At 45.3% G+C, this 12,632-nt stretch overlaps 1 protein-coding gene across 2 annotated transcripts in view; it reads left to right on the forward strand.

The window, feature by feature from the left end:
* The window catches only part of LRRC56 (leucine rich repeat containing 56), a 44,200-nt gene that overhangs the window by 10,125 nt on the left and 21,443 nt on the right, over nt 1–12,632 (forward strand). Inside the window, exons 3-5 of one of the 2 annotated variants that reach the window (XM_066582986.1) lie at nt 8,432–8,582; nt 8,686–8,791; nt 12,253–12,313. In XM_066582986.1, the coding sequence (XP_066439083.1) occupies nt 8,439–8,582; nt 8,686–8,791; nt 12,253–12,313 (311 nt within the window). In that variant the 5' untranslated portion in view covers nt 8,432–8,438. The remainder of the gene's footprint in view (nt 1–8,431; nt 8,583–8,685; nt 8,792–12,252; nt 12,314–12,632) is intronic. The other variant, XM_066582987.1, reaches the window with a different exon arrangement.

The following is a 12,632-nucleotide window of genomic DNA, read 5'->3' on the forward strand; positions in this document are numbered from 1 at the left end:
TTGTTGGCAATGTATAAGCATTGCTAAGCATAGTTAATGCTTACATACTTAAATATATGTATAGAAGATCAAACGAGATGGTGTTTAAACACTATGGTTTCTCCAACAGAATCACTTGTGCTTTGAATTCCGCGCGGCATGTCAGTTTCAGCATGGCTTAGCTGCAACGGCTTCTCCGCAGTGTGTGGACGAGATTTTTGCAACTCTCGTCCACTTTGCTGCTTTATTCCAGTATAGAAATTGCAGGCGGAACTTCCATGCAGAAAATCTGCATGGAAATTCCGTGCGATGTGAACCTAGCCTTATGTTCTCTTCAGATCCTTTCTTTTTTGTTAAGCACTGTCTCCGTCCCATCTTTCTATCTCTTATGCAGCAAACGACATAGGAACGGATGCGTGACAGAAGCGGGATGGAACCATAGGGGTCAATATAGAAACAAAGAGAAAATCTCAGTGCTCAGGCGGTGTTACTGTTCAAGGAAAAATGATAAGGCACGTCACTTACTTCACGGGGGGTTCTCTGCTCAGGCACCCCCAATCCCAGTAGGCGTGTAAATAGTAGTAGGCAGCAGAAAAGTTTCCACAAGTTTAATTCAGTACAACGTGTTTCGGCCTTTACACAGGTAGGCTATAGGGGTCAATATGTGAGATGGAGATCTCTTGGTCTCTGTTTCACAGTTTGTTACTTTAAGTCTTCTCAACTGGATAGAAACGCGTACTCCTCAGTGCTTTTCTGTCCAGCTTATGAAGGTGAAAGGAACGGAAACTATATGAAGCTGAAACCTAAAATGGTTACCATCTTGCATACTGACCCCTATGGTTCTGTACTTCTGTCCTACTTTCTATCCCTATACTATTTCTGCATAGAAGACAGAAAGCTGGAATGGAGACAGCTTTGGATAGAAGAAGCACAGTGTGAAAGAAGCCTAAGGCTGGGTTCCCACTGGGCGCAATTGCCTCAGAATTTCCGTGTGGACTTTCCACGTGGAAATTCCACCTACAATTTTAATCCCGGGATTGACCAGCAAAGTGGATGAGATTTGAAAAAATCTTGTCCACAAACTGCAGACAAGCCATTGCGACCAAGCCACACTGAAACTGACATGCCGCACGGAAATCAAAGCTGCAGCATGTCAGTTTTAGCACAGTCTCTGCTGGGGCCATCTCTTCTCTCTATGGGGAGAGATGGCTGCAGCGGACTACAGGCAGGGAAGCCACTTCAAAAACCTTGTCGAGCGACGTGAGTTTTGAAGCTGCATTTCTGCTGCGGCAATCCTGCAGAATGACTGCAGCTGGACCGCCTGTAAATCCCACAAGATTTAAGTGGCAAACTAGCCTAACGGTATCTGCAGCATGTTAATTTATGCCGCAAATTTTGACACTGGATTTCGACCTTTGCAATGCAAAGGTTGAAAGCAGTTTAGGATCTGCACCGAAATTCTCACCATTAGGAGACCTACACACTGGCTCGCCAATGTGTGTTTTCATGCCAATTGAAGGCGTTTTTCTGGCACCTCCCATTACTTCTGTGTAATAGCAATCCTCCGGCGCAGCTTTCAACCGTGTTAGAGGATCGGCAAGTGTTTCCCATTGTTTTCAATGGAAAACCTTGCAATGTACTTGCATGCACATAGCACGCCATGCAATGTGTTTTACTGTCCATTGAAAACAATGGGCTATGGGTTCCGAGGAATGCGAAAAGATAGGACATGCCACATCGCTCATATGGGGTTCATATTCGGGACAAATCTCGTGCCAGTTTCTTGGTCATGTGAAGCTGTCCTTGGGTGTAGATTTGGCCACTGTGGATTAGCTGCATATTTGCTGCTGAAAGGCCAGTGTGAATACGTCCCATTTGAACATACCCTGAAATATTGTATGAACATAATCAATGCCATTCATTTCGCCTGTCACCGGTTTTAGAATTCTGGTTGTTTGAACAGTTATGATTGTTGAGTGAACAAACATCAAAAACTTCTTATAAACACACGCCCTGAAGGAGCAAATAACCAGCTAAAGGAAACCTGAAATGCTAACTGACTGATGGTACAGCTTGCATGGAGGTTATGAAGCACCTTCAGGGCCTGAACCGCCCTGCTGAGACATCTGCAAAACAAAACAAAAAAAACCTGCAAGCAAGTAACCGTGAACTAGCAAACTGTAAACTTCCAGATATGCAACCTTGCACACTGCGAAACAAAGCATGATGGGTGGGTGGGATGTTCCTCACGCTATTCCCAGGGTAAGACTGACACTGCCACCCCCCACCCAAACTAGAATGCAGTCAGAGAATAACCACTTTATATGTTCTAAATCCACTTTAATTAAGGCCAAAAGTTTTGGTCAATTTAATCCAGCCAGCATTATTCTCCCTGGCATTGAGGCCCAAAATAACAGGCCTAAATTTAGACACCCTGACAGCCAAGACTTCAGGTAATAGTTGAATCCACCTTAGACCATGCATGTCTTTCCAATAAACTTCCACTGTAGCAATTTCTAAATTAAGGCCCTTCTTGTACCCCAAAATCATAGGTGTAGCCAATAATCCAAGCTATTCATTTTATTTTATTTTATTTTATTTTTTAATTAATGTTTTAGGAGTGGAAAACTTTTAGAAAAATGTAACCTTTTTCTGTCTTTGAGAGGTGTGTGAATAAACTCTATTCATGACACGCATTCATTGAAATACATTTCCAATCATCCAAGTCTTTATGCAATGACTTGGCAGATACTGCTCATTTGTAACTGTAAAGCCCTTGAGGGTGGTTTCACATGTCATGTTGATACAGTTTTTGTTGTCTGCGTAGGAATCATAAAGTGAGGGAAATTATATAGGAAATTTTCTTTTTTTTTTTTTATACACTCCCAATTTGGGCTTCAAAAATTGCATAAAGATGGCACATGTGGAATCACCCTAAAGGTCTACTGTATGTTTTGAATACCAGTAATTTCATAAAAGGCCATCTGAATTATTATTAATTATTTTTTGTGTTCCCTATTCATGCAAAAGAGAAAGATGTGCTATCAGATGCCTATGGGCCTAAGCAGTGGTGGCGAACCTATGGATCACGTGCCAGAGGCGGCGCGCAGAGCCACCCATACTGGCACGTGCTGCCATCAGCCGCTTACCACTTTAGTGAATACCGGTAGAGGTTGCGCCTCCCCTGCCAGTATTCACTCAGCTGCGCTGCTCCCAATGCACACTGTAACGTCAGTGTGCAGCCGGGATCCTCCTCCCCCCTCCCCTGATGTCTCCTCTTAGGTTCCACGAGAGCAGGGGGGGAGGCGTTCGGCAGCACACTGACGTCACAGTGTGCACCGGAATCAGCGGTGAGCAGCAACACCGAGCTGAGGAGCAGAGCTTCCACGAGGAGGAGGGGGTAAGTATGTTGGTCTCGGGGTGGGATATGAGGGGGCTGCTATTACAGTGGGGCCTGCTGTGGGATGTCACTATTACACTGGGGGCTGCAGTGAGATGTCACCATTACTACTGGGGTAAGCTGTGGGGTGAGACTATTACTACTGGGGTACGCTGTGGGGAGTCACTATTACTACTGGGGCACGCTTTGGGGAGTCACTATTACTACTGGGGTACGCTGTGGGGAGTCACTATTACTACTGGGGCACGCTTTGGGGAGTCACTATTACTACTGGGGTACGCTTTGGGGAGTCACTATTACTACTGGGATACGCTGTGGGGTGTCACTATTACACTGGGACTGCTGTGGGGTGTCACTATTACACTGGGGCCGCTGTGGGGGGTGACTATTACTACTGGGGGCCGCTGTGGGTGGTCACTATTACTACTGGGGGCCACTGTGGGGGGAGGGGTCACTATTATAGCTGGGGGGTCACTATTACGGCTGGGGTAAGTTTACATGTAGCAAAAATGGACAGGGCTGTTTCAAAACAGACAGAGGTGCAGATTTTGACAGCTTTTTTGATGCAGAAATGCTGCAGAATTTTCCACATGAATTTCCACTGGGGACATTCTGCAGCATTTTCACATTCAAAAGCAGTCAAAATCCGCACCCGGTCTATTTTGAAGCAGCCCTGTCCTTTTAGAACGACGGGGGTAAAATCATACGTCGTAATAAGCCCCGCCCTGACGTGTTGGCACTTTGCGATAAATAAGTGGGTTTTGGGTTGCAGTTTGGGCACTCTGTCTCTGAAAGGTTCTACATCACTGGCCTATAGTATGCTGTAGGGCTTCTGCGTAGGTCCATTCACAAGAGGTTTTTTGCCTTCCTCTGGATCAACACTGTTGAATAATTGGTTAAGCTTGTTCAACGTGAGTTTTTCAACTGTACCATATTATCCATTTGATCTGCCATCAGCAACATCTGAATAAAATGCTGGTTAAAATAGACTACAAAGGAAAAAAATATAATAATCACACTATATGCTAAGAGAGAATTCCAGTAATTATGTAGGACATCAACAGCTGCCTTCCTGGCAATGTTTAAGCAGAATAAAGGCACCATTTACATCAGCTGATCTGTTAATGGAGGGAAGAGGTCATTTCGTAGATGTGCAGTTCTATAAAATATGCTACTTATTGGCTCTGAAGCTATCCGTTTTCACTTGTCGCTTACTCATATGATGCTTTTTGTGGTAGAAGGTGCAAAAGTTGTTTCTGCCCCCACCACCAGGTATATGTGATTGTGCTGTGACAGTATAAAACATTTTATATTTTTATCTTTTATCACTCAAAGGCTGCAATCACATGTGCAGGTTTTGTTCAGGTTTTTGAAGCCCAAACCAGGTGAGGATCATAAAAGGAAAACAAGAATGAAAGACAAATACAACTTCTTTCTCGTCTGTATCATTGGGAGACACAGCTTTGAGCTTTGTAATAGCTACTGCCACTAGGAGGTGACACTAAGCACAAAAAGTGCTAGTTATATCCAGCTAATTCAGTTTTAGCTTAGTGTCCGTAGGAGGTAGAGGGTCTCGCCCGTAAGGGCTAATTCTTCAGGATGGACCATGGCAAACAAGGAGGCAGGACTCTCCCTATTAACCCAACCGAGGAGGGCAAACAGAAAGGAATCAACCTTCTGTTTTCTGCCTGGTCCCCTCAGAAGAAAAGGAGGAACATCCAGGTACACCTGCATGTGACCCGCCAGCCATAGAGCCCTCCTTTCTTCTTCCGTGCAAGGGCAGGTGATAGTGGGGGAGTGCTCTTCTGGAGTTGAGGAGGCATTCTACCTCGGCAGAAGGTAAGTATCCACCATAGTCCCGCCACACCTCGGCTCCCTCCCCATCAGCGCAGCCACAGTAGCCCCTCACTCCCTCTGCAGGGTACAGTGCAGCGTGTGTTGAGGTGCATGGCCCCCTTCTCTGTGGTGCGGTCTTTTTCCTCTCTTGGAAGGTGGGGGGGGTCTGCCCTGGGAGGCCGGTGCAGGGTCTGCCCTTGGCCTGGGGCGGGTTCCTTGCAGCCACGAGTCTCTCCCTTTGCCTGATGCTGGTGGTGCGCAGCCCCTCCGGTGCTGAGGTGCGCGGCTGGTCTCTCTGGTCGTCTCGGCCAGGCTCTGATGGCGTCACGCGTGTCCTACTCCAGGGCCGACGCGCCCGCGTGCGACATGTTCGCCAGGAGGCAGGGAAGTACAGTGGATTGTTGTTTTTCTGTGGGGCAGCTGTCCGCTGCGCTGTTTTATATTATGGTCTGCATTGCTAGCTGCTGTGTAGGGCGTAGTCTTGGACCGCTGGTTAGCACTGTGGGCATTAGCCGCAGGCGGCATTATTGAGCTGTGTGCTATTGCTGGCCGTCGTGTGGCGTTATTTCTGCTGCCATGTGGTGTTATTGCGGCCGCTGAGGCTGACCGCAGCGCAGTGGTATTGCTACCCACTGTGCGGCATTATGCTGAGCCGCGGTGCAACATTGTTGCTAGCCACTGTGCGGCATTATTGCTAGCCACTAAGCAGCATGATTCTTGGCCATGGGGCAGCATGATTTTTGGCAGCGGTGCGGGTTATAGCTAGCTGCTGTGCAGCGTTACTAGTGAGCCGTGGTACGGCATGATAGCCGCGATGTGGCATTATTGTTTAGCAGCAGTTCGGCACTAACCGCTGGACGGCATTATTGCTAAGTTGCGGCACTATTGCCGTAGTGAGGTGCTGTTGGGCAGCTGTAGTACCTTCCATGGAGAAGGGAGTACTTGCACAAGGATCCTATGGAATCATGGCTTCTCATACCTGTTCCGGACCTGTGGTACCTTCCATGGAAAGACTACTATGCACAGGGTTTGCCGAATTCATCGCTCTTCATGACTGCTGTGGTCCAGGTGGAGTCTTGCCTAGCGGCTCACCAAGGGTCTCCTGCTTGCAGACAGTCTTATGCTGTCCATGTCCAGGAAGACGAGATATGTGCCACGTGCGCTCTGGCTACCATATGAGGGTTACCTCGAGCTGGTTATCAGCAATACTCTGGCCTTGATGACACCTATGGGACCTTCCATATGGGAAGCGTACTGTGCACAGAAGGTCTGTGCTTACGTCGCTTCTCTTCTCCGCTCTGGAATGGGTAAGCTTTACCTAACAGCTAGCTCCCCTATGGTGGTCGCCTGCAGTTTTCCTTGTAGACAGCGTTAGCATGATCTCCAGTTACAGAATGAGCCGCAGGCGGGGGCTGCCCAGAGATGCATACTATGTGCACTACCACTACAGTACGAGTATAGTGGTAGTCCGGGGATCTACCCTCCGGTAGGGAGTCTGGGCGTGATAGGTCCACCTACTAGCTCCCCTCCAGTCAGCTCTAACACGCAGACTGCTATGGGTCCGGTCCCTCTCCAGGCAGCCTCGGAACCAATCCGGCATCTAGTGCTTTCTAGGAGCACTGGACTGCTAGCTCAGTCAGCCGTGTGCATGTGGATGTGGGTCACTCAAATCATCAGTGACAGTGAGGAATGCTCTGTACCAGAGCAGTCTCCTATTTTGCTCCCAGAGCATTTCTTCATAGATTCTTTATACACAGATGCTGTGCATAGGGATAGGGTCCAACCTGGGGCTTGTCCGACAATGGCCTCGTCACGCCGAAGAGTCGGGGTGTCCTGCATCTTCCAGGGCCTCATTTTGACGAGACTCAATTCGCTATGTGGCTGACGCTCCTTCTTCTAGTTGGAGCTTGGCATCAGGGGAGCGTTGGCTGGGGTTTCTTAGCAATGACGCAGGTGCCATTTGCTTTTCAGGGTCCTCTTGTTGGCGCCAGCACTCTGAAACCAGTTTGGCCGTAAGTCAGTGGAAGTGAGTTTTTGTTCTTTCAAAAAACAAAAAAAGAAATGTCTGGGTCAGTATTTGGTCTTCTGGGGTGCCGTCTTGCAGACAAGACGTTTTATTCAGGCGGTTCCAGAAGTACGCTGTGATCCTCCAGTGCATGTTCCTTCTGCATGATGGTGTGCAGGAGACCGTGAAACGGTATACACAGATACTGATTCCAGTTCTTAGCGCTCACCCCTACCGTCCCCGGATGTTTTTTTTCACAAAGACAGGCGAGATCCACACCCATTGTTTTCTGGTGTTTGGATTAGTGGTTGCGATTACTTTTTAGGAGGAGCTGCCTTGGTGGACATCCAAGAGGGACACCAGTTCCAAACCTAGACTTCGGCAGAAAAGACCACAGATTTTCTGCAAGGGTGGAGGTCATGGCCATGTCACAGGCTCAGAGGCTGATACTGATGATATTTTTTGAGCCATGTGTCTTCAGCTCCTGGTTTTGCTGGTAGCGGTAGTTCCAACACATCACCTGAGATACTTCCTACTAACCAATTGCCAATGAGACTGACATCATGTCCTGCTCGCTGTGGCTGCTAGTCTCTCTTCCAAGCAGGAGGCGCTAGCGGGTGGAATTACTATGATCTATACGTCCCTTGGTTGGAGTGTGCTCAGTGCAGTGGTGCATGGCCAATGAGTTACAATTTTTTTGAGCATTGCTGTTGTTTATTGACTATATGGTTGTCGTATCCTACTGGCTACTCCTACTGCTTGCATACAAACTGAATTAGCTGGATGCCTGCAGGAGGGGTATAGCTAGTGGGAGGAGTTAACACTTTTTGTGCTTGGTGTCGCCTGCTAGTGGCACTAGCTATACTCAAGGTCAAAGCTGTGTCTCCCAATGAACAGGACAAGAAAGAAATTTTATGGTAAGTTATAGCAAAATCTTGTCTTTTTGGATTCACTCCTGACTTTGGCTTCAAAAACCGCATTAAAAAATCTGAACAAAACCTTCACGTTTTAATGCACCCAAATATATTAATGTGATCTTTGACTTTTTGGGAGGATTTGTCTGTATAGGTTTTGTGGAGCAATGATGACATAGTTAGAGTCCTAAACATAAGTATTCAAAGTTAAGCCAAGATGTTGGATGGGTTGTGGCTATTTATTAGTACATCTATAAAAATATGTCAGATGTATTCACATTACTCGTGTGCTTTTAGGAAAACCATGGAAGAGGGTTTACGGGGAAGTCCAGGTACACCCAGTGTGAGGGTCCTTGATTTGAGCTGGCAAGGATTGCTGAATCCAATTCCCATAAGCAAGGAAGAAGATGAAAGCCTTGTTGATGAATACCTCTCCCCTTCAAGACTGGTATGGGTTCACTGCAAATGTACCTACAAAGGATAGAAGAATTTATACTTTATTTTAAAAACGGACTTTTTTCTCGTGAAATTAATATTGTTTTTTCTTGCAGAAAGCCCTTACTGGAAAGGACAATCTGCAAGAAGTTACTGCACTCCAAATGTGTGTGGACACCAGGGAACGAACCTTGGGGAATTTTGGTGAGGGATGCTTTTTAGGTGAGGGGGTCAAACACATGGCCCAATGTGCTGTGCAGTATGCATCTACTTTACGCGGATTCTTTAGCCAATCTATAGTAGATGTTGCTTTAAATGCACAGCTGGTATAATACAGACCAGTAACTCACAAAATGGTAGAGTTGGAAGGGACCTCCCGGGTCATCGGGTCAAACGCCTGCTCAGTGCAGGATTCACTAAATCATCACAGACAGATGTCTGTCCAGCCTTTGTTTGAAGACTTCCATTGAAGGAGAACTCACCACCTCCTGTGGCAACCTGTTCCACTCATTGACACCCTCACTATTTAATATCTAATCTATGTCTCCCTTCTTACGTATATGAATACTGCTAATATTGGTTGTTTCATAGAGTAAATACTACTTTAAATATATATATTTTTAGGTTACATAGGTAAAATCTGTTATATTATCTGTATAGGGGTATTACATATGTATCTTCGCATCCAATTATTCTTAAATAAAGCTCCAGATTTGAGCTTTGATTCCACTGTAAGGAACAGTACAAAATGTGCAATTTGCATCAGATGTTGACCCTGTTCACATGAAGCTATGAATAAATAATAAGTAGATAGAGGGAAGAAATCATGCAATTACATCTGGAACCCTTTTCAAGGAGCCTCTCAAGAGGCTCATTTTCTTCATAGCTCATATGAAGGTGAAATGAAACTGTTATGCTGGAAATGTCACTGGATAAACTGCTTTACCATACAGTAGTATAGAAACTTCAGCAGGTTGGTAGGATAGGCAACAATAGGCAGGAAAGTGCCTAATCTCCATGCTCCAATAGCAGTCAGATTTCAGTAATCCTAAAGGAAATTGATATAGTAAACTACCTGTCACAGAGACGACTTGACACTTTTTCAAGAAGACTACTTGCACTTTTTGGTCATGTTGCACACTTGTCAGAAGCTGTCATGGCCCACGGTGCTCTAACCGCAGCAATTGCTAGGAAAATCGAGAGAAGAACCCCTGCCGGATCGCGGAGGCCTCCTGGACGTCCGCGGCCCTCATGGGTGCAACAGATACGCAACGGTACCTCCTCTGACATAACACTGAATAGAACAATGATCTCGGTCGTGGCTATTCTAGATCGGCGCTACTAACCCTCGTCGTCCAAGCGAGATAACTAAACTAACTGTCACAGAATCAGAAATCATCTTGATGTTATACAGAATGAGAACATCTTACATCACAGACTTCCATGGCTAGTTGCCAGCTAAGAAATCACTGTATTTGTTTCTATCGTAGGCAGGGGAGACAACTGTGTCTTCCCTTCCTTTCTATTCCCACATGCATTAGGCCGGATTTGAATTGCAGATTCCGCGAATGCCGTCAGCGGTAATACTCGGGCATTGAAAGGCATGTAGTTTCGAAGTTTCCTTCAAACCTGCGGGTATGAATTGCGTATTCCTCGAGCAGAAAAGAAATTGCAGCATGCTGGATTTTAGCGTGGATTTTGATAGAGAGACTGGTTGCCTATCTCTTTCGCATTTACTTTCCGCAGTGACTCACAGGTCTTCTGCTGCGGAGATCTGCAAGCGGAATCCAACCCATTCGTCTGAGCCCGGCCTTACATGTAACAGGGATTGAAATGTGAACGCGAAAAGTAAAAGCGGTTTTGTACTGCTATTTATGAGTATGTCGAGCTACATGCGTGTAATTTTTGGGGTTTCTCGTGGCTTTGGATCCATAAAACCAAAACTGTTTGCAGTCAATTGAGACGTGACCCTATCTGCCAAAACATTTGTTAACAGGTACTTTACACCTATGTGCGTATCATAGATCATGGATACTTTTATTCTTGTCCCTTCTAGTTAGTGCCAGGAAAAAGGCAGGGTAGACAGCAGCCAATGATGCAATTAATGTGAGTTACTAATTCCTATACATTAAATATCCCCAAATCTTAAAATACAACCGTCAATTTTATTTAATGTACACAATAGGTGATTATAAGCATTTTTGAAACCTATTTAAATAAGCCTATTCTGTCCATTGTTGGTAGAAAATTAATTTAGCTACGCAGCTAGGAGAAGCATTAATAGAGAAAGCCATCTTTAGTTAGCTGCATAGCTGAAAGGAAACTTATTTTTAATGGCTTATTTGATTAATGTATCCACGTATTTTCACCATGGCAAAGTTTTCTAATCCTCCTGTCTTGCTGTAGGCAATGAGGTGCTGTGTGAGGTGAAGCTGTCCTGTGCCGAATATGGCTTCTCCTCTTCACATCATGCCCACTCCTTCCCAGCACCCAATGCACTGTGTTACAAAACTGACCAGAGTGAAGGGAAGGCCTCTGTTGGGAACCAGCATGGACCACAGAGGGGGTTATGGCAGAGACTTTACCTGCAATTGACAACACATGAGGCAGACTGGAGCTACTTGCCAACAGTTCCCAGAGCTTTGTTACTTAAGGAAAGTTCTGAGGATACTGGTTACCCTTGGGAAGTGGTTTGATACTGTCTGGCGAAACTCCGACTATAAGACACAACTCTGGATTTCCGTGTAGCTGAGAAATTCTCATTCCTTCACCATATTCTATTGCTCAAAACGTAACTTTAATAACTCAGTTTGTGTGCTCTAAACAATTCATAGGAAAACAATAGAAACTCTTTTCTCTGTGTGGGTCATGGGTCATGTAGGCGGCTCTGGAGGAAGCGGACGTGACACAGAATATCTATTCTTCTCACACTTTGTACTTCCAGTTTCTTCACCGAATGATGCCTTAGATCCCTGGCATTGGCGTCAATCAGTTGCCACTGGACTGTTTCCAGGACTGGAGCCTGGTGACTGCATCCTGCTTCTGCATGATGTTAGCCCTAACTAAGGATCAACCATAAGAAAATGGCGCCCAAGTGGATCATCTTCCAGGTGAACAGCCTACAGTCACCTGACCACTTAAAAAGAAAAAAACCCCCAAAAAACAGAACTCTATAATTATCAAGACAATGTAATACTAATAAAAGACACCAGGGGAACAGAAGTGTCGACCCCCTAAAGTATCGGTGTCTCAGTGCATCGGGTTGTGAGTATTTAAAAACTTTGCTTTGGGGAAAATATGTGGATAAATTAACATGTTTCACCTGGTGAAGGCATCTTCAGGGGTTAGAAGCCCATTTATGGGAACTCACAAGGAAACCGCAATTGCCCAGATGCTATCTATCTACCACCAGCCCTGCTTGTAAGTTGGGGTACAGTTGTTGCTCGTACTATGGGACTAACAATTTCCGATAATGCATTATTATGGGAAGGAACAAAGTCAAGTGTAGTGTAGACCCCTCTAAATGCTGCAGATGGAAATCCTGTATGGTCTGTCTCATTTATTCATTCAATAGATTTTCTCTGCAATAATGTACAATACAGAGACATCAGAAAAAAAGTTTTAGAATATGGCTATAACCTGACACTATGGCGTAAATCACATATTTCCTGTTCTTCCTGCAGGTACTCAGATGCCAAACCTTAGAGAACTTAAGCTGAACAATAGTGTGATAATGTCCATCAGGTAAGGACGTCGTGTGTTATTAGCTCTATATTTAAAATAAACCTCCAATACCGCTATGTAATGTAAGGGTTTGTCTGGGCTCTCAACCTCCACTTAGATTTTTTTTTCTAAAATGTACAGAATTGGTAATTAGCATTTTTGCAATATGTTTTATTGGCCTATTCTGTACATTTTTCATAGAAAACCTCTATTCAGCTGGGAGAAGACATTGCTGATAAATCCTTCTTCGGCTAAGCACCTGCATATGAACAGGAAACTACCATCTCTACTGTTATCTGTAGTGCAGCACAGCAGCTTAGATAGAAGAGTAGAACAATAA

Source organism: Eleutherodactylus coqui, chromosome 11, assembly GCF_035609145.1.
Source record: "Eleutherodactylus coqui strain aEleCoq1 chromosome 11, aEleCoq1.hap1, whole genome shotgun sequence".
Classification (NCBI taxonomy): Eukaryota; Metazoa; Chordata; class Amphibia; order Anura; family Eleutherodactylidae; genus Eleutherodactylus; species Eleutherodactylus coqui.